The sequence below is a fragment of the Urocampus carinirostris genome, chromosome 16 (assembly GCF_059441175.1).
Source record: "Urocampus carinirostris isolate Australia breed hairy pipefish chromosome 16, RoL_Ucar_1.0, whole genome shotgun sequence".
NCBI lineage: Eukaryota > Metazoa > Chordata > Actinopteri > Syngnathiformes > Syngnathidae > Urocampus > Urocampus carinirostris.
Genome location: NC_142364.1, coordinates 17,631,296 through 17,659,084, shown reverse-complemented (window position 1 = coordinate 17,659,084; position 27,789 = coordinate 17,631,296). Strand labels below are relative to the sequence as shown.

At 38.6% G+C, this 27,789-nt stretch overlaps 1 protein-coding gene across 1 annotated transcript; it reads left to right on the top strand.

The window, feature by feature from the left end:
• The first annotated feature begins 7,983 nt into the window (after positions 1 to 7,983).
• urm1 (ubiquitin related modifier 1) lies at positions 7,984 to 27,539 on the top strand. Its single transcript, XM_088355888.1, has 5 exons — positions 7,984 to 8,103; positions 13,729 to 13,799; positions 23,023 to 23,104; positions 25,688 to 25,736; positions 26,791 to 27,539. The coding sequence occupies exons 1-5, from the start codon at positions 8,069 to 8,071 to the stop codon at positions 26,857 to 26,859; spliced, it is 306 nt and encodes a 101-aa protein (XP_088212014.1). The 5' UTR covers positions 7,984 to 8,068; the 3' UTR covers positions 26,860 to 27,539.
• Positions 27,540 to 27,789: the final 250 nt, after the last annotated feature.

The following is a 27,789-nucleotide window of genomic DNA, read 5'->3' as shown; positions in this document are numbered from 1 at the left end:
TTAAGCTATTTAGCAAGCAATTAGGCTAAGTAGAAATTTGAGCAACGCATGTAAAACTGGGTGCCCTTTGCGATAATTAGAACAGAATAGAATATAATAGAATTTACCTTTATTGTCATTGTTACAAAATGGGTTAACATATTGTGACAACAAAATTGGGCACGACACTCCAGTTTCACACATTCACAGTGAGGTAAAAAGCCAAGAAGATAAAGGAACAGAGAAGATAAGGTTATAAAACAAGGAGGATATGGTTATAGTTATAATTTACACAATATTTACACAAGAAATGTCGGCATGTAGGATGTTACATACAGTTTGGTATCGTAATACAGTTTGGTATCGTAAGGGTTTGTGCAATTATACATTTGCTGCAAAAAATAGTCAACATATGCATTTGGTGCAAAAAATAGTCATAGTGCAAAAAAAATAGTCAGCATTGTGCAAGGTGAGCAGTAAACATAGTGCAGTCAACATGTAGCAAGAAGTAGCGCTCAGCTTTAAGATGTAAATGGCACAGAATAATTTTGAAGATCATAAAATTCATGATTCCAAATCTGAATGAGAAAGTTAAAACCGTGTGGATGATGTGAACAATATCACAACTGTTCAATATGCGCACCGCCTGAGACACGGCATATGTCAAGTCGGTAATCCAGCTCCTGTCAAACACGCTAAAGCATATCTTGTGTCACAGTCCAATGACATCAAATTCCTATGGACAACAAAAACAACAGAGGATTTGCAATGAATGTTTAAAAGTTGGCATCTGAGCTGCTGTCACAATTCTGCGCTTCTTCTTAACAATTACCATGTTAGCCTTCAAAGGGCATTTAAAGACCTCTTTTTTCAGAGCATGTCATAATCTTCTTGAAAAACTGACATACTTGCTTTGCTTTAACTTTCAAACCAATTTTTAAAAATTGTTTAATTACAAACAAATATGAAAGGAAATATACTGTAACTCATATTTGATGTTTGCTTGTATGCACATTCATAAATGCATACAGTAATTAGTTATTGCAGTTAATAGAGAACAGAACCGTCCGCGAAACGTGAAAATCTGAAGTTGCAACGACGCTTCATGAGAGCCCCCAAGAGTCAAACTTACATCAAGATGACGTCCTTATAGACTGACTTTTTAAATCAAGGTTTAAGACACACTTCTGTTCCAAAGCTTATGATTGATGCCCACCTCACATTCTGTATTGTCCTGTCTTTTTCCGACTGCCTGCTTGGTTGTTATACGAAGGAGAAGGACGATTTGAGATGAGTCAGCGGACCAGCGTTTGACCTGAAGCATGTGAACGCCTGCATGGACCAGCTGGCAGAGATGGGAAGCTGCGTCGTGGCCGTCATAGACTTTCTGGACTAGTTTACAGGCTGGGGGCGTCGTTGCTGTCATGCACTTTCCGGACAAATTTTCAACATGTTACCCAGTGTTTACTATGTTTGTGTACTGTAATGCTAAATGTAATTCATCCTGGTCATCCTGAAAGGGGGATACCACTTTTGAGGTCCCTTCTCAAGGTTTCTCTTTTTCCTCACGCTGAGGTTTTGAGTTGTTCCTTGCCCGCATGTTGGTTTAAGATCAGGTTATTGTGCCATTGTAATCTTGTGCAGTCCTTTGAGACATTTTTGTAATTAAGGGCTATATAAATGAATTTGACTTGACTTGACTTGACTGAGCGTATACAACTGTATCAGAATGAAAACAATAAATCTACAAAAAAACACAGAATTGCAGTTGATTGGTCTTCATTTTCATTATACAAAAGTAAAACAAAATTGGAGGGCTTCTCACGGTATAAAAAAGCGATTTAAAGAGCAGCTGGCTAACTGCACGCTAGTATCAGGTATCCTTAAAATGCCCCAGGTCTATGTGATAATTAAAACAAAACCGTCCCCGAATGTAGCGGTTTTCCATGACTTGTAGCTCCGGGCCTGCTGTTTCATGGCTAATGGATCTGGTGTTGTTTTGATACAAGCGTGTCAGGGCTAGCTTGCAAGAGTTGTTACATTGCTTATTTCAAAAAGGCCGGATCTCAGACCGCATATTGCTTTTTTTTTTTAACCTTTTTTTAATCTCAGTCCCTTCCTGGACCCGACAAATTCAGGGCCTCTAACGAGCCGCTAAAAGCTAGCTGTCACCGTGCTTGTCAGTTTTTTTTTAGGCCACATTTACTGAAGCGCCAGCCTTGCTGTGTGATTGACAGGCTGGTGTACACTATCACAGTCCTCTACGCAGTCAAAGCCACCCAACACACACACACACACACACATATACAACCTGCCCCCGTGATAAATTTTGTTGTGTGGTGTCTGCTGTACAACACAATGCAAAATACGTTGATACATTCAAAATCCGTGGAGCACTGAACCAGCGATAACCGAAGCACGAAGTAGCGAGGGACTACTGTATTGGAAAAATTATGCAAAAATGATACAGCCTTATTATTAGTTATTTTGCTCATGTATTTCTCAATGTATTAGATTCAAGACTCTTTTTCTAAAGGTAGCCGAATGAAATACATTATTTATTCCACCTCCTGGCCCCTCTGCTATTTTTGTTTAACCTCGAAAAGGCCCCTGAATCAAAATTTGCCCACTCCTGTAATAAAATATTTGCAAGAACTCCTATTTCTTTCGGATTTTTCAGCTTCATAGTTTTGCAATTGTCTCCCATAAATGGAGTCAGTGTAACTAATGACATCTATGATTTAGGAGTGAAAAAGAAGCGAACACAATGGGTGAATCGGGCCGGCGTACCATCTGCCACCAACACAATCATCATTGGCTGTGCTTTGTCTCCGCCGCCCATACAGTTCCATAGGCGGAACATGTTATGGATGTAATCTCTAAGAGGATTCTCCCTGCTTGATATCTTGGAATGTGTTCATTTTAATGAAACGGGCGCGAGATCTCACAGGCTATGGCTGCAAACCAGCCGGGCCGACCGCCGGTCGCCAATCTCGGCTTGCCCCTCCTCCCTTTATTCTGATCGTCCATTGTGTTAGTCCTGGTCATTTGTGACCCAAGCCGCCGTAACGCTGACTTTTTCTGACTTCCTGCTGCAGAAGACGTTGGTAATCTTTCACTTTTCATGGAACAATTCAGTTTGGGTCCTTCAAAACTGAGTTTTGGAACCAATACTGTCAAATAATTATTCATTGTTCATAGCCATTCTGGTGGTAGTTTCACAAAAAATTTGGAAATCCTTCAGGAACCAAGCGCATGCTACAAAGCAGTGGTCCGCGACCTGTTCTGTACCACGGACCGGTTAATTGTCTGACAATATTTTCACGGCCATGCCCAAGGGTGGCATTAAACACATTTGGTTTTTTTTCCATAACAATGATAACAATAACAACAATCATAATATCTATAATCATAACAACATTGATAACACAGTTCATGGTTTACAGATCCCTCAACCACATGGCTCGTTAGGGCACCAATGAAGATGCAACTCTGGACAGCTTTCTCCACTGTTGACAGTTGCTGGCCTGTTCTTGGGTCGTGGCAAAGTTGGCACCAATTATTTGTCGGTCTTCCTCTGCCTCCTTGGACTGTTCCCTGGCCCACTGTGTCGTCATGTGGAACATTTACATGTCCTTGTAACACCAGACTAAAATCCAAATTTACCGAAACCATAATTATATTCCATTTCAGAACTGTTTACCCTTAAGAGGGAACCTGGGGTGCTGGGCCAATCACAAGCAAGTTTTAGGAAAGTGGGAGGAAATCGATGTGCCCAAGGGCATGAAGAGAACATGCAAACTCCAGACAAGGAGGCCAAAAGCTGAAATGTAACCTGGGAGTTCTGAACTTTGAGGCGAACGTTCTATTAGCAACACACTTTGGTTGTTATCATATCGTTTAAGGGAAAACATGTCAATCCGCGTGCCAAGTAACTAATAATACAAACTCACCCAATGAAACCACCCCGCAAAAAGCTTGTCGGTGTTATGTAGTCCCGGTCAGGGTTGGGTAGGGTTACTTTAACTTGATTACTTTCAATTACTTTTGGATTACTCCAATACCAAATATGCTAATAAAACACACAAGAAACTAAATATGAATAAAATTATGACTCACAACACGTGGTAAGCTTTCTCTCCTGGCTTTGATCTCCGGCAAAACCAATATAAAATGCGACAGAAACAAAATGAAAATAAATCCAAACAGCTTGCCAACATCATTTTTGCCGTTCCATGTATTCCGTTACTCCCCAAGCCTGCACAAAATTTAGTCATTTTATTCATATTTAGTTTCTTTTGTCTTTAATTAGCATATTTGTTATTGGAGTAATCCAAAAGTAATTGAAAGTAATCAAGTTAAAGTAACCCTACCCAACCCTGGTCCCGGTGTTGTGGTCTTGACTAAAGGATCCATGAATCTTCCAACTCTGTTTCCAAAAGTTTTTTTTTTAAAACCTTTCTAGCATGACATGATGGGCTGCAGTTGCCCATTTTACATGCTGATTGGCTGTAAGAGCAAAAGTTGGTTAGATTCATCCTTCACTGTACCTTCGGCGGGTGGGAACGTGACAGCTGCACCGCCCGACAAGCAACCGCACCCACCTGTCCAAACCACAATAAATTTACTTCAAACATACTACCTCAAAGCCCCGGTTCAAGTTCAGTCTGTGTGAGCAGAGGTAAAAAAAAAATTGGAACATATATTTTTCTTTTACGGCAGCACGGCGGCGCAGTGGTTAGCGCGTGTGCAGCACAGTACCAAGGTCTTGGGAACCTCCTGTGTGGGTTCAAATCCAGCTACCGGACTTCCTGTGCGGAGTTTGTATGTTCTCCCAGTGCTTGCGTGGCTTTCTTCAGGGCACTCCGGTTTACTCCCACATTCCAAAGACATGCATTTCAGGTTGATTGGCCCAGGTGTGAATGAGCGAGCGAGTTGTCTGTCCCTGTGTGCCCTGCGATTGGCTGGCAACCAGTTGAGGGTGTCTCCTGCCCACTGCCCGATGATTGCTGGGATGGGCTCTGGCACCCCCGAGACCCTACTGAGGATAAGCGGTGCAGCTAATGAGATGAGATGAGATATTTTTCTTTCTGTGCGGCCCGATACCGGTCCGTGGCCTGGTGGTTGCCGACCAGTGATATCGAAAACTAAGGAAAGTTCTTCATTACTTATTCTGAATAATGCAGTAGATCCACACCGCAATTGTTAACAAATGACATGGCAGCTTAGCAATTTGAGGCGGCACCCATGACGGTTGTCGAAGCTTTGTGGGGTCATCCTGCAACCGTGAAGCCTATATGAATATACCTGTAATACGCCGTTCACTAGCGCAGATACTTATCACGTCTTCATTATAATCCAAACCGCCATCCTTGGGGTCTGCTCAATTTACCGCGCAACCCTTCATGTGTCCTCCCCCTGGCCCCTGCTGGGCCCCTGGTCGATCTGTCTATGTGGCCCTGCGCTGACTTCTCATTAACACATGAATGCTTGGGAGGAAAGAGCCTGGCGAAGGCACGGACGCCAACAGAAGGCTAGAACATTTGCAATTCAAACCTCTGACCGACCCCTACACGCACTCACATACACACCCTGCTCGCCTATATATGGGGCCACAACCGTTACCATATGATTGAGCATCTTTATACGGGAGAGTCGGCCAGAGACAGGTGCGGATTCACACAGTCAAGTCATACTGACCAGGTTCACGTCACTCATTTTTTAGTACAAGATAATAAAGAACTAGAGCAGGAGTGGGCAAACTATGATTCGTGGTCCGTATCAAGCCCACCAGCGGATATTATCTGGCCTGTGAGACAAAGTTGATAGAAGCAAAACAGAAAAATGAACTGCTGATGTGCAGTTTTAATTTACATTATCACTCCCAAAGAGGTATATCCCCAATATCATTTATCAACCAGAGAACATTTAGGAAATAAACCATTCTGGTGTTATTTTACTTAAAATAGAAGTCACAGATGCGCTGTTTAAGGCACTATGATTGCACTCCCCTGGAAAATAGCCCCTGGGTGTATTTGCAGAAGTTAAAAAAAAAAATCTAGCATTGAAGTTCCCAGATTCAGTTAAACGTTTGCCTAAAAGATTTAAATAAAAAGCAGAACAAGAGTTTTAAATCATTCGATCAAACATTTATATAATATTAACATATACACTGCGCCTGGAAAAACTATTGCCCCCCCCCAATAACTTTTTGTTGAAAAGCCACATTTCAGGCTTCAAACTTAAAGCACAACAATAGAAAATATTTTCTAAGAATCAACAACATATGAGACACAATCGTGAAGTGGAACAAAATTATTTCAAAATTTTATATAAAATTTACAACCGAAAAACCGGATACGAGAAATTTTGCAACATTTATACATTTTACGGAGCACGGTGGGAGGCATAATAAAAAACGGAGACCACTCTCTTTGCCAACCCCACCTATGTCTTTTAAACTTTATGTGTCGCCAAACTTCTCAAACTTGCATTTTTTTTTTCAAATGTCAAATACAATTGGAATTTTTTTGGAGATGGCATGCAGCTCTCCTAGAGGGACTCCCAATAACAAAAACCCTTGTGGAAGGCTTGGAAAAAAAAAAAGAAAAAGAAGAAAAACTGCAGTGTGGTCAGTTTGAGTCTCTGTAGTTTGTAATCCCTCCTGCAGTGTTCTCGTTTGCGTGCGTCCCTGTGTCCTAGACGCATCATTTTTCTGGGGACGCATAGTCTCAAATCAACGTGCGTCCCCGGGGCGCAACCTTTTGACACAAAATTGTCATTATTACCCGATTACTTTTTTACCGGACTACAAACTTTTCGTCAGGCAGATCCGCCATTGTTGTTTTGGTCTCGCGGTTCGAGTTTTCGTCTGCGCGCCGATCTCGGCAAACGAGATCTCGTTGCTTAGAGATTACGTCATTGTTGTGGTGCTTGTCGTCGAGGGAAGGTGAAAATCAACACAAATTGGTAATTTCTTCAGTGTCAGTAATAAGTCGAAACATAATGCAGAAAGTGATAACAACGGCAATATTTCCAGCTTGAAAAAACTGCGGAGAAATTCTTCGGAAGATCGCGGAGGCAGGAAAACACGTGTGTTGAAGCGAACGATTCGACGAAAGAAAATAAACAAAAGAATACTCCTAGCAAGAAAATGACTTTTCTGCCAAAATTGACTAAATTATATTCCTGGTTACGCTATGAGGAGGATGATAATGGATTAGACCTTGAGAAGGCATTACAACTGTGGCGGGACAGCAAACTACGGAGAATATATGAACTGCAAAATCAGAAGTGATAACTTGCTTTGTATTACCAATTAACTGTGATGATTAAAACTGAATCAAAATATAGATTAATATAATTATTTCAGCAATATTATTTTGTATAATGTACAATATTGTTGTGAACTGAAAAATCTTGAAGTGATTTGTATTACCAATAAACTGTGTTGATTAAAACTGAATGAATATATGGATTTATATTATATATTTGTCGCCGATTTACAATTTCAACCCCGATAACCCTAAATTTTGGGGACCCATAGATCTCTGTTGGGACCCATAGATTTTTGAGCATGCGAGTCCCCGGATCCATCACTTTTCAGAGGTAAAATGAACACTGCTCCTGTGCTTTTTGGCACACGTCTTGTATGAAATAATTTAAAGGGTTATTTTAGTATGAATTAAAGTCAAATGGATTGTTATTTGAAAAAAAAATGTTATTGGTAAAGCATTTTTTGAACTTTCAATGTGTAAGGGTTTTGTTTGGGCTATATTTTGAGATTCAAAGGTTGAAACCGAATTTTCTTTAATGTATCAAATTTTCTTAAATAATGATAAAGAGACGCGAAACTAGGTTAAAATAATAACTTTTTTGTTATTTTTAACCCCTCTGCTTACATGTTATTTGTTTTCCTCATTATGTGACAGTTTTTGGATCCAAAGTTATTTCTAAAAATGTAGTCAAAAAGCGAAAACGAAGGCCAGCATGGCGTCCCCTTCAGACAGCACCAGCCCCGCCCTCTCAGTTTTTTTCTTTCTTTTTCCACGCCCCCTCCCTTCCAGCACTTCCTGTATGTGCCGGCAAGATGGCTGCACCCCTTGCTGTCCATCTGGAGTTTGGGTAGGTGATTTCAAACCCTTCGTGGCTCTTCACACTGTCTCGAAACGCTCCCATACGTTTATATAAGCGGCGTTACGACATTACGTGGCGTTTCAATAAGTTTTTGTTACTTGGTTACCTTTCTGTGCCGTGTAAGAAGAGGGGAACCGAAGAAGCAGCTAGATTGAAGTTAGCCATGTTTGTAGCCTTGTGCTGTTCCTGTCACGCTGTCTTGCTCGGTTGAAAATATAAGATACACTGTAATTGCGTCCACGTTTTTTTTAAATATTCTAACAAATTAAATGATTTAAAATATACAGTATCCTCTCAGTAGCCTAGATGGTAAGGCGCCCGCTTTGAGACTGGGACGTTCGGGTTCGCGCCCCGGCCGAGTCATTCCTAAGACTTAAAAAGTGGTCGGCGGCGCCCTCTCTTGGCTGCGGCTGCATCGGGTCAGATGCAATCGACATTTCGTTCTGTGTACATTGTTACACAGAATGACAATACAAGGAAATTATTATTATTATTATTATTATGACGCTGGATTACATTTATGTTCTGGTATACACTAATAATAAGCAATATTAGAATGTCTTTTTTTAAGGTTTGTTTCTAGCTTTTTATTTAGGCACAGCACAAAAACATTATCAAACAATAAATAACAAAAAGAATCAACAAAATATTCGCGCGCCCCCTAAAAACTACTGTACAATAAATAAATGGTAAATGGTCTGCATAGTGTGCCGGCTTTGAGACTGGGAGGTCGCTGGTTCGCGCCTCGACCGACACATACCTAATTGGTATAATGGCGGCGCCCTCTGGCTGCGGCTGCACCGACTCGCTACAACGGGTCAGGTGTATCGACATTTCGTTCTGTGTACATTGTTACAAAGAATGACAATACAAAGGAAATTATTATTATTATTATTATTATTTATATAGTGCTTTTCAAGTCAATGAAGACCTCTCAAAGCGCTTTACAATGTGCTTCACACTCATTCAGACACACACTCAAACACCAATAGCCATGGAAGGCGCTTACCTGCTTATTGGGGGCTTTAGGGATTCAGTGTCTTGCCCAAGGACACTTTGATATATAACACAGAGAAGCCGGTAATCGAACCTGCGACCTCTTGATCCCAAGACGAGCACTCTCCCTCCTGAGCTAATCCGTGTCTCGCTGCTTGTTTAATTTGCGGGACCAGTTTTTTTTGGGACGTAGAAAAAACGAGCAGGGGATGCAGTTAAGATAAGTCAAGCAATGTTTTTTTGTATAGCCCTTTATCACAAGGAGTCTCAAAGGGCAATTCACAGTGTGTTAATCTTAACATTAAAAGTAACAGAGCCAAGCTATTTGGCTGTGCTACATAGAATGCCCAAAGGACAGCCACCTGACAGTATCAGTTCAGTTGAGGACATTTATTACAAAGTTACAAAATAGTTAAAGGTAAAACAGAGTGCACTCTGGACCGATTGAATGGAGAAGCTCTCCCACCTGAGGCACACAAGAATCTTTGTGCCTCTCTCTTATAGTGTGGAAGATTTAAAATAAAATGGACCATGAAGCGCTCACTAATAGACACTCAGAACTCACATTACAATGCATAAAGAAGTCCCTGTAAATTAGATTAGAACTGCACACAGTTGAATCTTCAAGGGTCTTCGATAAGATCCTTGCTGGGAAAGTACACTGGTATGAAAAAAATAGAGTAGAGAGTAAGTGCTTCATTAAAATATGATGTGCATGTATAACAACTAAATGAATAATGTGATCATCAAAGTAATAATTTTAAGATGAAATGATAAAAGTAATATAGCTGGAAAACTCATGGGATAGTGCCAACATACTCAGTGACACAGAAATCAGAAACTTACCCCACAAAAGGAAATTTAAAATCAATGAAATGAAGTTTTATGCCTACAACTATCCCGCTAGGTACACGTTTGAAACACAATACCCAAAGAAACTATTGATATATTAGTGTATTTACCTAAAATACGTATCGTATACAATTTTTAAAATTAATGTAAATGATGGATTTTTTTATGGTCATTTAAATCATTCCATAACTAAATACCTTTTATGGTGGCACAATGTTTTTTTTTTTACTGTTGTACGAGAACACTAAAGCTCAAAGTTATCAATCCCCTTTAAATAGGGGGTCACAACCCGCGGGGAAGATGTAGCCCCTTAAGACCACCTGAGTAGCCAGTGGACTAGTGATGAAAATATATATAAAGGTTCATTTCTATGAAATTTAATTTCTAACTGGCATGATGTTTAGAATAGAATAGAATATGCCTTTATTGTCATTGTTACAACATGGGATATGCTGTGACAACGAAATTGGACGACTCCAGTTCAACATTTACAGTGAGGATAAGGAAACAAAGAGGTGGTTGACATTTAATGGTTGACTGTGAGCCTATTTCATCCTCTAATAATGACAACCTGGTAATAACATAGTAACGACATAGTAATAACATGTTCATTTAGAAATGCAATGTTGATCATTTTTTAAAATGACACATAAAGTCTAGCTGACATAATTGAATTTAAAGAAACACTAACAAATATATTCCAATATGATCAGTTAAATGAAGCAATATTTTCTTATGGCTGTGTCAGTAATCTTTCATTTTCAACAGCCAATATAGATGTCCCTGATATAAAATTCCCCATTACATGAACATTAAATTGAAGAAGCCGATATTATCCAGGCACCGTTAGTAGCCTTGGCTAAAATTGGCTAAAATAACTTTAAAGTAAAAATATGAATTTTTCATCATTTACTAAACTACAATAAAACAGTGGTTCTTAACCTAATTGGAGCTACCAAACCCCACCAGTTTCACATAAGCATTCACCAAACCCTAGTATTGTGTAAAATAAAATGATTCTTTTAAAAAAAAATTCATTTTTTTTTTGCTTGTGCAAAATTGAACCGCGCAAAACAAAACCAACACAGTGCATGAACTCACAATAAAGTTTCTGAAAAACTTTCAGATTGTTCCTTTCGTTTTGCTGGTGCAAGTATAGTTTCTCAACTTGGCTTTGCCAATCATGCAGATAGGAAGCTGACTCCTGTTCTGTGAGACCTGAGAATCCATTCATTTAATCCATTTTTTTGCTGGACTTGGTTAGTGTGTATTTAAATGTAAAAAAGTAATTATACCTTGTACAACGATGACATTCACACCCATGCTTGCTCTAAATTCCACACATCACGGACTGGCCAAGCAATGTCATGTGATTATCTGCAGACAGTAATGCCAACCTGGGCATTTCATCACGTATTGACATGATGTCTTGATCTCCGTGGCAGAGGCTCCACTGAACACCTAGGGTTTGATCCATCCCAGGTTAAGAACCACTGGATAAAATAAAATGCAAGAAAAGTAATGCACAGTGAAAAAGATTCCTGGCGAGAGACAGGACCATGAATTGTTGTTAAGCCAATCACAGGCTGTAAAAAGGCCCATCTGCAGTATGATACAATAATGAATTCAGATCATTTTAGGAACCAAAGTAACCTTTTCAGGGGCCAAATGTGGCCTGCAGACCGTGTTATGTGGAATAGAATAATGATTTTATCCGGACAACTTGGGGATCACGTAAAATCAGCTTAGTTATACTGGACTGTCTCAGAAAATTAGAATATTGTGATAAAGTTCTTTATTTTCTGTAATGCAATTAAAAAAACAAAAATGTCATACATTCTGGATTCATTACACATCAACTGAACTATTTCAAGCCTTTTATTATTTGAATATTGCTGATTTTGGCTTACAGCTGAAAAAAACTCAAAAATCCTATCTCAAAATATTAGAATACTTCCTTAGACCAAGTAAAAAAATAATTTTATAACAGCAAAACTAAATCAAACATTTGAAAATGTCCATTGATGCACTCAGTACTTGGTTGGGAATCCTTTTGCACGGATTACTGCATCAATCCGGCGTGGCATGGAGGCAATCAGCCTGTGGCATTGCTGAGGTGTTATTGATGCCCAGGATGCTTCAATAGCGGCCTTCAGCTCATTTGCATTTGTAGGTCTGGTGTCTTTTATCATCTTCTTAACTACCCCACAAATTCACGATGGGGTTCAGGTCAGGGGAATTAGCAGGCCAATCAAGGACAGTGATGCCATGGTCAGTGCACCAGTTACTGGTGGTTTTGGCACTGTGGGCAGGTGCCAGATCATGCTGGAAAATGAAATCCTCATCTCCATAGAGCTTTTCAGCAGATGGAAGCATGTAGTGCTCTAAAATCTCTTGGTACACAGTTGCATTTACTCTGGACTTGATGAAACACAGTGGACCAACACCAGCAGCTGACATGGCTCCCCAAACCATTGCTGACTGTGGGAACTTCACACTGGATTTCAAGCAACTTGGATTTTGCTCCTCTCCAGCCTTTCTCCAGACTCTGGAGCCTTGACTCCCAAATGAAATTCAAAACTTGCTTTCGTCTGAAAAGAGGACTTTGGACCACTCTGCAACTGTCCAGTGCTTCTTCTCCATAGCCCAAGTCAGACGCTTCTCCCGTTGTCTTGAGTTCAGAAGTGGCTTGACCATGGGAATACGGCTATTGTAGCCCATTTCCCGGACACGTCTGTGAACTGTGGCTTTTGATACCTGGACTCCAGCTTCAGCCCACTGTCTTTGAAGCTCCCTCAAATTCTGGAAGCGGCTCTTCGTCACAATTTTGTTAAGGCTGCGGTCATCTCTCTTGGTTGTGGAGCGTTTCCGGCCACATTTTTCCCTTCCAACAGACCTTTTGTGGATATGCTTTGAAACTGCACTCTGTGAACAGCCTGCTCTTTGAGAATTTTCCTTTTGTGTCTTACCCTCCTGATGGAGGGTATCAATGATGGTCCTATGGACAGCAGTCTTCCCCATACTTGTGATTTAGTTTACTGAACCAAGCTGAGTGTTTTTAAGGCTCAGGAAACCCTCGCAAGGTGTTTCGAGTTAATTAGATGATTCAGGTGATTAGTTGAATAGCCTACTTGAATACTTTTTCATGATATTCTAATATTTTGAGATAGGATTTTTGAGTTTTCTTAAGCTGTAAGCCAAATTCAGCAATATTAAAATAATAAAAGGCTTGAAATAGTTCAGTTGATGTGTAATGAATCCAGAATGTATGACATTTTTGTTTTTTTAATTGCATTACAGAAAATAAAGAACTTTATCACAATATTCTAATTTTCTGAGACAGTCCAGTATAGCCATGCTTAATTTCCACTGTGGTTTTATCTTAAAACATTTTCAATATTTTACTTTAATGTTTCCACTTTTGATTTGGCTTAATTGGAATATGGACTGGGGGTGCTTTTTGGGGCCATTCAGGAAATTCAGTTTGCGCTTTTAAATTTACGTTTTCATTATATTTGATATATTCTTTAATATTAATTATTGTTTTAGTGTAATTGTATGCATTTGAGTGGTAGGACTAGAAATGTCTTGTCCTTCTTCCTGTTCTCTTAAAACAAGTGAAAAATGCATACACTTTGTTTAGAATTAGTTAATTTATCTGTTTTTTTATCTTTTATTTGGTTTTCATTCTATTAAGTTTACTAGTTCTATAAAATCAATCAGTTCAACTTGCCAAAAGTTCCATTTTCATTTTCTTCAATGCAGTGGAGGAGCTGAGCTTCTTTTTGATGGCGTGAAGGAACATGATATCACTCTTCCAAGCCACACAAAACCTTGTGAGTATCGATGTTCTGTCATGGTGAGACATGTCAAAATCACAGTTATTAAATGTGTTTTTTTTTTCAATATATGTTTAAATTGACATAATTTCCCTCAATCAGGCACTTTGATTATTAGTTTTTTCTTGATTATGAATGAAAGAACAAAATCCACCTTTTGCTTGAATTACACGTGGACTAAAACTACGTCTTGCGACTGTTAAGTTACCTCACTTGAAAATTACAAAAGTCGTTACCTGTGATGTATTTTTCCACTTGACAGCAAGAGGTAAAATGTCCACCCAATCGGAGGACTTTAAAGGGTAAACAAACAAATTGGGCTTAAGTAAATCATGTTTCACATGTCCCAAATTGTTTAGAAGACCACACCAACAACTTTGGGTCCCCCACCTAAGGCCTAGTGTATACTTTTTTAAGTGGACTCGCGTGCAATCTGGGGTTTGTCACTTGCTGATTCACTTATTATTGATTCATAATTTTGATTTAGATATTTATTCATATTTTGGGTGGGTGTTGCAAACCACAGTTTATTATTATTGTAAGCATTTCAGCATTTTTTTCTAAAAACCCTTTGGTTTGAAAAAATCTATTACCCACTATGGGTGGATGGAATGAAGGTTGGATGGGTAGATGGATGCATAACATTGATAACTACAGTGGTACCTTAATTTACGAATTTAATCTCTTCTGGGAGTGGCTTAGTAACCTGAAAACTTTGTAATTAGAGAGGCATTGTAAAAGTAAATGCGCTAATCCGTTCCAAGCCCCGCAAAAGTACAGTATATTTTTTAAATAGATAATAAAAGAGCATCAGAACATGAAACAAACACACGTTTGAATAAGATCACCGCACAATAAAGATGAAACGAGAGGCACATAATGTAAAAAAAAAAGCACAGAATTGAGAAAATGCTAAACATATTCATTTACCTTTTTGCCTCGTGTTTCTCTAAAAACGAATCTAATGACGTCAGCTTTTGACAATCCATTGGAAATGACCTCGGCAGACATAATATTGAGCGATAGCCCGTCTTCTTAATACTTTTTCCGGGTGATTCCTTTCCACAAATTCCGAAACTTCATGGAATTTTGCTAAAAAGTCTATACTTTCGGCTTATTTAATGACAGCTACGTCCACCTCCCTGCTCTCTTGCCGGAACCCCTCTTCCTCCTCTGCTCTGAGCCCAGAACTGTGACGGTGACGCGAAGAGCATGCTGGGATTACGCATGCGCACTGTGTTGCCAGGCAGATTTTAAGCGATAGTTGGTTTGTTTACCTTCGGGAAACTGGTAGCGACTAATAGCGGGGCGTACTGTACTTTTTGTCTTCGTTTTCTGAAACGCCTTTGTAACTAGAGGCAATATTTTCCCGTTCACGTTCTTTGTAACCTACCTGTATGTAGATACATTCTTAAGTAGAGGTACTACTAATACTTGTAAATTATAATGAGATTATCTATCAAGCGAGTTGGAGGGCACTAATGTAAATTCATTATTACAAGACTGGTCACAGGTAAGCTGAACCCTAACTCAATTGAATTTAGGTGAAAGTCGAGGCCATTAATTGTTGTTCAGCCAATCACAGGCTGTAAAAAAGGCCCAATTGCAGCCCCCTCCCATTAAAGATGCTGGCCCTATGCATTTTTTACGTGTGTATGAAACTCATCTTTCATATTAAATCTAAAGCGACACACCTATGTTTCTCATGTCCATCTTTGACTTTTATCGTTTTGTATCCTTCTCCAATTGTCCCTTGAGCGGTGTCCAGAGGCAGTAAAAGAGGCGGTAAAGGAAGCTCAAAGGGCTAGAGGGGCTTTACAAGAGTGCAATTAGGGTTCCTCCTCCTAGTCTTCTTATTTTATCTTTTATTTTTCTACTGTACAACTAAAGGGAGATTTAAAAAAAGAAAACACCAGAGGGAATTCCCGGAAACTAAAGTCAGGACCTTGCTCATTAACAGGGCATCTAAGTGGTAGTTTCCTCACAGGTTAAAACCAAGCAGGGAAAAATAAGAGTCCTATCGGTTTTAGACTAAACAAAGGAGTAGTGGCCGTGACGCCCGAGTTACCACGGTGACCAAGGCACAAAAGTTGACCAGAGAAGGGAATGTTAAAGAAGATGTGACCTTACTTCACCTCTCCACACCACCCATGGGTGGGTCATATACTACTCACAGATGTAAAGTTTTATCACATTTTTGTTGATGGTAATAGTTATAAATATAATTGCGACACATAACTGATGACTTTTAATATTAAAAATCCCAGAAAATTTAAGAGTCATCATTTTATGAGAGATCTTAAAATCTTTATGCTATTCAGCATTTCATTCAAAACTGCTTGAGATTCTTCAGTTTTTAATTACCGAGTCGTTGTAACTTAGAAATACTGTATACCATTTTTTTTCTAACAACTATTCAACTTTGGAGTAGAATACCGGAACCCGTTGTGCAAAACATTTCTCCTTAAAATTACATGTAATTATTTACAATTGCCATATTTTTTACGTATTACCATCACCCATTATTTTTTACTAAAAATCAGTATTAAATTTTGTTTTAACTTTTTCTCAGTTCAAATTAAGCATTATAGGTGACGCATGTTGTTGTAATGCGTGCGGCAATGATTAAGAACACTATACTAACATAAAATTGACAATGTATTTATTTAATGTTAAGATTCATCATCACACATCACTGGATTTTTGCGTTTATTTATATCTTTCAGGACAACCTTGTTTTACCCGTTCTCTAACATTCTTCTCTTGCACCATGACGTATAATTGTGTTTTACTAAGATAAAATATAAGCCTTTTAGTATGTAATCTCAGGGTTCCTGCACATCCTTGAAACGTCTTTAAAGGTATTGAATTCATTATTTTTAAAATAAGCCCTTAATTGGCATTAGAGTGTCCTAAATCCAGTTTTCAAAATTCTTAAACATATGAACACATTGACAAGATTTATATTAGTTTGAACTAAAAAGATTGTCTTTTGTGGCAAGATTGCGCGACCACAATAACGGAAGTATCAAAACGGGGATGTGGTTTCAGTCGGACCTTTCTGAGCAGATGCATGTCTTGGGTCTTCCCACAAAAACACATAGCAACTACGGACAGAGACGTTTACAATGGACAATGGGAAAGTATAAATTTAATGAGAAGTGGCTGTCCGATGAATGTTTTCCGCCATGGGTAAAAGCTCTGCCTGGTAATGTGTATGAGGCACCTTATATTGTGTGCATGAAATATTTGTGTTCTTTTGTTTCGTTTGTCTCAATTGCTTCTTAAATTTGATTTCAAAAGGTATTAAAAATCCTTCAATGTCTTAAATTTAACTTGCCTTAAACTGTAGGAACCCTGAATCTCAATACCCATTTTGGTCTAGTCATTAGGTTTGATTAGCTTTGTATCCAATGTTTCGTGATCGTAGTCTGCTATGTTTATGTAAAATAGGGTAGATATTCCTCCAATTTCACATTTCTATTTCTGTGTGCTGGAGATATTGATATCAGCCAAGATATTAGTCCGCACCCATTCCGATTCTAATTTATAATTCCTGATTTTAAAATTGTAAAATTATGGATACCAAGTATAAGTACTTGTCTGTTTGTACAAATTGCGTCTGACTTTGTCTGCTTCAATTTTGTTGATAGACAATTCACTTTTAAATACTTTAAAACAGAAAAGATAAGTAACGACCCCAATGACCACGTTAAAAGTTTTTTTTATTTGTATAGTTAAATGATTTGCTACACTTCCTGTTTTATTTTGCCAATACTCATTTTGACATTTACTGTTTAGCCATATTGGGATCATTTATGCTGCACAACTGTGAGGCTCAAGGCTAATCTTGATTATTTTGTAGCGTCCGTGGATAGTTGGGGTGGGTTTAGTTGAGGCGTGAGGTAGGTTTGGGCAAATATAATTGCTTCTGAATCATTCTTATTTCTCTCTGACCCCAGCCGGTGATTGATGACCCTCGACTGAAAGACCCCGCCCCACTCACTCCTACCAACACACACACACGGGCGAAAACCCCCAGCGGTCTGGGGGTCTCACCGTTTTCACATCAACCGAAAGATGGATCACTCACCCACCTACTCCCCAGTCACCCGATTGTCATAATTGCTCAGAGAAAAAAGGGGCGCCATTTTTTAAAAAACAAAACAAAACTGGCCTGTTCAAATCAGTGTCAAAACGGCGCCCTCTCCCTCCCTTCTGTCAACGGAATCCCAGGATGCACTGCAAAGACGTGACGCACTTTCCCCTCTTTTGCTCACCGCTCAGGTCCATTTTGTTTCATCGGCGCTCGCATTCAACGACCGAGATAACGTCCTCGTTCTTCCTGCATGACGCACAGTTTTTCGTCGTGACCGCACGTACATTGACCTAACACCAGCTAGGTTATACCTGGTTAACCTTAACTAGGTTGTTTTTTACGAGCAATGGCACAAAAAGCTCCTCGGTGGCTTGTTTCTAATTTCGGTCACACTTTGAGTGATTGCCTCGTCTTCCTGTTTGCAGGCGGGAGGTGGAGAGAAGGTTTTATTGGGGGAGGCCGAAGGAGAAGTAAAATGGGGTATGTGGGAAGAGGGGTGGCGCTTACAGTCGATAACGGGATAAGTGAAGAGAAAGAGAATGTCTGCGCTGTTTGCACTTTTCAGCTGATTACTTCAGTTTTAAGCATGCGGGTGAAAATATGTTGGTGTTTAGCTCTTGTTATAACCTGCAGAATTTACTGTAATGTCCTCTATCAAAAAAAAAAATCAAATTAAAATTAAGAATATATTGTATATAATAGGACTGGTTATTGTCGCATGTACGTTGTACCCTCTTTTTTCAGAAAGAGAGAGACAGATGCAAATTTTGAGTGGTGATTAATCTAAAAACACCATTATAACACGCTATAAATAGCAATCTAATATTTTGTATTTTCTGGAATATAGGGCACACCTTATTATAAGGCGCACCCCCAAATATTCCTCTGTGAGCTTTTTATTTCATATACAAGGTGCACCTGTGTATAAGGCACATTAAATTAAAACTACAAGGGTGCATTTGAAAAAAAAAATATTTCATAATATTGGAAATCTGACTATACCCCCTTTTTTCAAGCAAATACTAATTCTCTGACTCTTTAGTAGTCATTCAAACTCAAACTCGTATTTTTAAAGAACTACTTTATTCATACCAACATAGTTTTCTCCAAGATTGCAGGGAATTAAAGAAAATGATCATATAATATTCATCTAATTTGTTCATTTTACTTCCTCATCTTAAATGGCCTCTAGAGAGCAGGTAGTATTGGTGTCAGCCACTGTGAAGAGTGCTCACACCCAATAATGAGGCCGATATGAGTACAGATTCCAAAATCTGCTATTGGTACCTGCCCATTCATAGTAAAATATAGTAGTGGTTGTAGTATAAATATATTGTTGGTTTTTTTCTGAATACTTAGCTTAGAGTGTCACTCCAAAATTGTATGCAATATATTTGTTGCTATATAAGTGTGTATCTGTGGCTATCTTTATATAAGTAAATGTTTTTTAAGGCCCTAAAAGATTTGCATCATTGTTAGCTCTGGAGATTATTCACTTAGATCCATGCTTAACGTGCACTAACACACACACACACACACACACTGCACTATACATTCTTTTTTCTTATTTTTCTCTTTACTACGTGTTTATCCAGGAGTGTTTTTGTCTTATCTTGTTGCAAACAATGCTCACTACGTTGTTATCAATGTCAATGAAGACAATCCAATTCACTAACACTATCAATGAAACACAGACTTTGACCTGACAGGTAACATTCCAAATCTTTTCTGCTCCATTTTTGCAACAAAGAACTGTTTTCACACCTTTAACCACATTTTGAAGCAGATTCGTTATTTAAGTAAGAAATGAAGTGTTGATTAAAAAAAACTGAACAAACGTTTTAGCAGTTTTCACAGACTGATATTTTTTCTGCCATTTGCGTTTCATTACTACAGCGTCACAGCATGGATACACGCTTACCTCCATCTGACCTTATCATTACTTTACATTACCTTCATTTTTTATCTTCGGGGTATTTTCATGGGTGGGCAACCTGCAGCCCTTGGGCCACATAAAGCCCAGGTTGGAATTTGATCTTGTCACGTAAATTCTCCTGATATATGATAGAAGACTTCAAAGAAATCTCTGCAAAACAAATATGATATGACTTGCACTAACTTCAATTTAAACAAGAAAACAGTCTTATTCAGAGTAATGTATTCATTGTGTGATCATGTTTAGCCGGCGGTGGGGGTTTGCGATGATCCCAAAAGTGCTCATTGTCGCCCGGCTTAGCCCTTTGTCGACGAGGTCAGCGTCGCCACAGACGAGGTCACGCTCATTCAATGCCGGGCAGCGTTTCAAAATCCAACGTCTTTGAAACCATCACTCTAGATCAGCATCTTTACGAAAATAGAAACTTAGATGCATTCCTACAAATGTTTTTGTTAATGCTTATTTGGTTGTACATGGAAACAGTTGGATTCTCTATCCTTTGGCAGTTCCCATTCACTTAAAGGTGGGGTGTGTCATTTGAGGTGTCCTTTAAGTTGAAAGTTGTATATTTTTTCTATTATGTGTTAACAATGCCCAACTGAGTTCAAAGAGCCCTTATGCTTTAATTTCCACTGTGCCTATCTGCTTTTATCTTAATTTTATCCGAGCAGTTTGCGGCTGGACCCACTTGGTTGTAGGAATGGTGGCTGGGCGGAGTGCCGGAGATGTCATGCTCGTTCCCACAGGTTTTGTTTTTAATTTGTATTCTTCAGTTTAGCATGAAAATGGGTTAGGAAAGAAAAATCCTACTTATACTGGAGTCCCAACCCGAACCCCCGAAAAGATTAAACGAGTCTATTCGATCTTGTCTAAATAATGCACGTACCTGCACCCGCATCATGAATGAGCTGACTGAGGCTGCGATTATGACTTTAAGCCAGGTGATGGCGGCGGAGATTAAAGTTCCAAATTCCGTACAGCACCTCTAAGGGATAATTATTTATTGATTAAATATTTAAAACTCATTCACAGCCAGCCTATTAGTCAGTGCCATTGGCATCTATTGCCGTCAACGGCACTGAGTAATCCTGTGCCCCATGTCGTTTTGTTCTTACTCCTAAATGGAATGAGAATTAAAACACACATTTTAGTATTGTAACCTTTAAGAAAAAAATAAAATAATAGTAATATTGTTTCCTTTTTCAGTTGAGGATAATCTTCCACTAAAATGCAACATTTAAGCAATTTACTTGAAGTTTTTTTCTTAATGTAACCTTACTTTATGTTTACTCTTTGAGCAATATTTCACTATGTTTTCCAAATTTTCAATTTATTTCAATGTAATTGATTAAATGTAAATGTGTGTTTATAATTCATTGTAAATCTGGGACATCAGAACAAATAGCGTCCACTACGTAGGTAGTGAACCGGAACATTAAAATATCAAAACAATAAATCAAAAAACAAAAGATGATTTCAAAGAAATAACCCATATAACATTTTTTCTAGATTGAATTAACTCAATTACAATTTTCTAAGGTGTTTTTCAGTTTGCTTTTTCCTGTTGGATGTATTAAAAAATGTTATTTTAATCAAGGCCTTAGGCATAAATCCCATTGGCAATTCCTTAATTGATACATCTCCAGAATATGTAGCCATCTATTGATACGATACATTGCAAAATCGTTTTATTGGCCCAGTATCTATACCTGATCCATGCCAGATAAAATCACAATAGTTTCCCATAGATATTGGTTAGTATCGCGAAGTAATGCTGTTAGTATCACGTTATGTGCTTTCTCCGAGTTTTATTAAATTGTCCATAAAGTGTTTCTGGCGTATGCTGCAATCGATTATTTTTTGTTATTATTTTGAGACTGTCCTATGGACCGGTGGTCGGCAACCACCGGTCTCAGGAATCGTTACTGGGCCGTGAGTTTTTTCGTTGCGGGCCAAACAGAAAAAAAATGCTTAATTTATTTGCTCATGCCGTATTTATTAGTGCAAATTACTAAAAGTTTGGTATTGCATAATACTGAGGTTTAGCGGTAGTACGGCACCGTAATCAAGTAATGTTTGACCAGTCATCGCTGACCACATTTGCTCTGCATTTGATACAACTGGAATCGTTCCCAGATTGAACGTACCCAAATCCAGTCCATTAGTTCACTAAGATTGTAGCTGACAAAGAAAAGGCTTTGGATTTTCTTTTATCATATTAATTAACTCATGGGGCCACGTCCTACACTGTTGCAATGGAGAGTTATTGGAAAGAGTTCAGCCAAACAATGTTGTAAAACATAGTACCGTGAGTAAAAATAGTGTGATGAGATGAAAGCTAATGCTTTTTCTTATGGCATTAAGATCCGTGGTGGTTTACGCTGTGTATTTGGGCTTTTTATTATTGTAAATATTATTGTTATTGTCGTCATTACTAATGTTATTATTCGTCCTGGCCACGTGAAAATAATCAGCCATTTAAACTGGTTCATGGTACAGAAAAGGTTGCAGACTGCTGCCATAGATCTTTATGTTTTAATTCTGATACGTTTCTGGATACTTTTGCTGCTCTTAATATTTATTTGTGTCAAAACTCTAGTATTGATGTTTTTGTCAGGTTACTGCTAATATTTACTATTGCCGTTGTTTATTTTCTCCCCAACCACTTACATATGAACATGTGTTAAGTCAAAGCAGCTTTAAAGCTTTTTCTCGAGCTAAAAAAAGCTTTAACTTTGAAAACAATCACTATCAGAGTTTTTCACCGCATTTTGTCATAAAGTACTGATACCACAGTCATAGCTCTTCTTATTCTTGTCAGTCTCACTGCTGTTCTAAACGCATACAATAATATTAGCGGCTGTGTCATTTTTTATTATTCTCACGAGCTGCCTCATATCATGCACTTGGCTGCTGTAAACGTGGAAAACTCTCCTTTGTGGGACTACCAAAGCCTTGTCTATTCTATTGTAGTCCGAGCAAGGTGATCAATGTCACCCTTGGCCATTGACATTAGCCTTCTAGTCCTTCCCCCCCTCAACAACGCCATCACATAAACTCATACATATACATGCAGTCACGTCTGCGTCCCGTCGCGTCACATCGACCAGAGGGCTGCAAAGCACGCACCTTGACCTCTCACCCCTGACCTCCGTTGTCTGCCTTTTTTTTTTTTTTTTTTGCAGGGGACATGAAGCAGCTGCTGGTGTGGATCCGACAAAACCTGCTGAAGGAACGGCCTGAGCTCTTTGTCCAGGGCGATTCCGTGTGAGTGTCCGGCGTATTGTCATTTTTTAGTGTTCCTTGAAAGATTGGTCAGAGAAAAAAATAATGTCTGAAAGCCATGTATAGGTCCGAAATACGGTTGGTCATTTAGAGCAGTGGTCAGCAAGCAACCATCGAGCCTTACCAGGCGGTGGATCATTTGGTACCAGGCAGCAAAGAAAGAAAATGATTTGCCTTATATTTAGCTTATACCATATTTTTCTTTGTAAATACACTTTTTTTTATCCCCGAAAAACTCAAAATTTTGGTTACGCATTATACTCGAGGTCTTCAGGTAGCATATTACCGTATTTGAGCAATGATTGATCGACAATTACCGCTGACCACGTTTGTTCAGCATCAGATGCAACCGGAATTAAACCTGATTCGCGGCTGTGAGAGTGCCAATTCCTACCCACTAGGAATGTAGATGGCAAAGCAAAAGGCATTTGATCTCATCTTCAGAGTATTTCTTACTCACTGTGTCATATTATGTAATCGAGCATTATGGGAAAGAGTTCAGCCAAAACAATGTCGTACAATGTGTTACCGTGAATAAAGGTAGCCTTTTCCTATGCCATCCAGATCCCTAGTGGTCTACAGGGTTTGTATAGGTGCTTGGAATCCTTGAAAATTCCTGAATTTTAATGTTTTCAAGGATTGATAAGTTATTTTTATTGGGTGGAGTGCTTGTAAATGCTTGAAATAGTAGCCATGAAAAGTATGGAAAATTAGCTTTGAAAGTCCTTAAAAATTTCTTGAATTTGGCCTTCAAAAAGCTTTCTGAATGCTGGGTCTCGTGGCTCTATCAGGCTTATTATTAATGTTTTTATTACTAATGTTATTATTGAGCCAGGCTGCAAGAATACTGTCAGACATTTAACCGGCCCGTGGTACAGAAAAGGTTGCTGACCACTGATTTAGAGTGTCACCTGACCTGCATTTTTTACCATCACTATAATTTTTTTTTTAATCAATACACACGCTTTTGTCTTGTGTGTGTCACTTGTCCGTCATTTCCGTTTCCGTGGCCTGCTCTCTCCTGGACACTTGCTCGGAAGCCTTATCAGGATGTGGCTGACGCTCCCGGCTCTCCATTAATTTCATCTGACATTTTGATTTCCTTCATAATCTCTATATTTACCCTCCGCCGTTAAGACTTGTCCCAGATTGTTAAAGGGAGACATTAGAGTGACAAGGAACTTGCAACCATAAAGTCTACACTCTAAACAAAAAAGAAATAAATAGAAACATATTTTCTTGATTTGTTCCGGCTTACAAAAATGTGTTAAAATCTGGGCATATTTTAGCCAGCTTTAGTTTGTGTACTTGAATGCAAAAATCTTATTCAAGTACGAAAACTAAATAATTCAGTATAATGGGTGGGGCAGGAGGGGATAATGGAAAGACCAAAAGAGGAAATCAACATCACCGAACAGATTGCGTTCAACTTTGGAGGTTCCCCCTATGCTCGTGTGTGTGCTCAGCTCCTGTGTTTCCTTCTTTACACCCCAGAAAGAAGCAGACCACACACATGAAGAAAAGGGATGCCCCTATGCGGAGTTGGGGGAACACGGGATAAAGGAGATGATGGGGGTCTGCAACTTATCAAATATGTTTTCAATTGGGTTTTAATTATTTGGAGAATAAACATTTATATTATTGGTAAATATTAAATGAAAAAAGGGGAAATTTGTAAACTAAAAATTCTATTGTAATGCATTTTACTATTGGAATAGTACAATATTCATCAAATGTGTCAAGGAAGAAGATTCAAATCAGATTAAGGTTATGCAATTAATACATTGCTGTGCAAGATATTTTATTATGGGGGTTTCACATTTCCTTTCATCCAACACACCTTGGTAATAATCATATTGACATAGAAATATAACTTAAACATACATATATGTTTTCAAACTCATGCCACTGGGGCACGCCACATCATTTTATATGTTCTGCAGGGACTTAAAATGTTTGAGTGTCTTGGAATAAACGGTTTAAGACCGTTTTGACCAAAAAGTACATTTGGCGCACTGCCTGACGATTACCACGTTGCAATGTTTTCATATAAATGCCAAAATGTCCATGAAGATTGTGTTATATTGTGTGTGTGTGTGTGAGAGTGTGTGTGTTTGAATGTAATTTTCATGTTTAGGACATGAAAAAGAGGGATTTTATTTCAAATACATTTGTAAGTTACATAAGGCCCCTAGAGGACAGGCATTACGCTGACGTGGCCCTTGGTGAGAATGAGTTTGGCACCCCTGATTAAACGAATAACTTTCATGATATATATATTTTAAAATATTGTGTCAATAGAGATTTAAAAAATGTCTTAGTAACAAAATAAATTGAAAACTGTTCATAAAATAACGTGGACAAATCGAATTTAAAGATTTCATTTTTTTTGTGTTGTATCTGTTATCTATGTGTGCATATATCATAGATATAAAAATGTCTTCTCGCATCGATGTTTCCACTTTTTGTTTATTGTGCTTTATAGCTTGCAGACCTTTTTAGCATTGTCATGACCCGAATGTTTTGTGACTCGGCCCACAACGGCCATTGTCCGTCCCTTTGCAGGCGACCGGGGATATTGGTGCTGATCAACGAAGCAGACTGGGGACTGATGGTGAGCAGCCGCCATATTTGACGCCACCGCTCACATCTGGTTGCCGGGGTGAACAAAAACGCAGCACGTGGGTCGTTACGTGGCCCTGCTGCATGGTTGTTGTGGACCACCTAAAAAACCGTAACCATTTAGTTACAGGCATGAAAGTCTCTCACAATAAGGAAAAATCCCCTGTTTTGAATTCAACAAGGGTGACTTACGTGACTTGTATAGATCCGAAGAGAAAATATTTTGAGGCGGGGGATGGAGTATTGTAAGATTTCCCAGAGTGAATCGGGTGTTTGAATTACAATCAGTGTACTTCGCACAGGCACGATAACTATTTATTCTTGTGTAACGCACATTCATTTACCTCTCATTAGTACACTAATTTTATTCACAGTATCAGAGAGGAATGTTACAGAATGGAGAAAATGGAAAGTTGTCCTAAAAGATATAAATGCAAAAAAGCCAGATGAGAGAAACAACTCTTTGGTGTATTCGATGAGGAATTGAATTTTAAAGGACGTGAACTGAATACATTGCAAATTTTCTGTTTGTATTGTGTTCGTATTTGTCATTGAATTATTTGAATGACAGCCGAGTGTAATCTACAATGTTTGTCTCTTTCAATTCCTTAGTTTGAGCTGAGAAAAAGTCAAAATTCTATGCCAGATTTTAACGGAAAATTTTGTGTTTCGCGCTATACACAGATGTGGTATTTCCTCCACACCCTTCTCACCTTTTTAACCCATTTTAATGCCCGAATGGACTAATTTCCATAATTTTTATACATTTTTAGTTTTTGGGTGGATTAACAATGGCACACCGCCTACATTTTGTCTGCCTCACAGTATGCGTGCGTGTCACAATTAAAAGATGAGCGCCAAGGCTAATCTGTACACTGGCGGAGGGCTTTCATTGTGATCCCTATAGGTCGAGCACATTTGATGCCTGACCTTGTAGACACACACACACGCCGCTTAAAGGCTTCAGTGTGCACGAGCCTCATTCACGGAGACTCTGTTTGTATTGACACAAGGATATCTCCTGTGTTGTGTTGTGGGGCCTCCAGGGCGAGTTGGACTACTGCCTGCAAGAACGAGACAACGTCGTGTTTATTTCCACTCTGCATGGAGGATAGAACACACACGCGCACGCAATTACAACGTTCTTTCCTCAATCGCATCCCAACAAAGCTGAAGCCCATTGGACGACTCGTCCCAACGCCAGGGTGATGGATGGTCCTCGAGGAGCCGGAGGGGATGTCAGTTACAGCCAAGTCAAGCTCTTGAGGATGATTTTTTTTTTCAGTTGGTTTTATTGTTTTTACATAAAAAAAAATAATCATGGGCTAATTTTTTTTAACTTGTTAATGGTAAGCTGCAATCATGCGCCCATATACCTATTCTCAACAACTTCATTATGTATCCTTTTGAAGAATGTTCATATTTTTGCAATGATACAATATCAAAACATGTCTTGCTTTTATTATTGCTCTAATACATAATAAATGTTCTTTTATAAAAATGTCATTTTGTAATATATCTCCATTTTCAAATTTGCAACTATATTTTCTTTTCAAAAGCTGAGGATCTTGCTTTGAACGATCGTAAAAGTGTCATCCTTGCTCTCGTCACAATTTTTAAGATGGTTCGATTTATGGTTGTTGGAAAAAAAAGGATAAGTTTCAGGATATTTCATTATTAAATCTAGTCATAGGCGGATATGTGTTTGTTATCACAGTGGTGCCATTTAGCAATAGTATTATATATATGCCTCTCATTGAATAAATATATCATCAATAAAGCACATTTCTGGTGATTGTTTCTTCTATGTTAATTTATTTCCCCCACTTTTTAAAAACATTTACTTTGGATTTACAAGGTAAACTTAGCCACGGGCTGTTTTTGTGGTGCATTAATAAAAAGCGTCTGTACACCAAAACGTTTCTGTCATAATGTTTAAACACACACTCCTGTTTTTAGTGTCGTTTTTTAAATGCATGAGGTTTTAACTTCAAGTATACCACTGGGAGGAGTGTTGTTTTTCACAAGTGTGCTATCTCCATTTA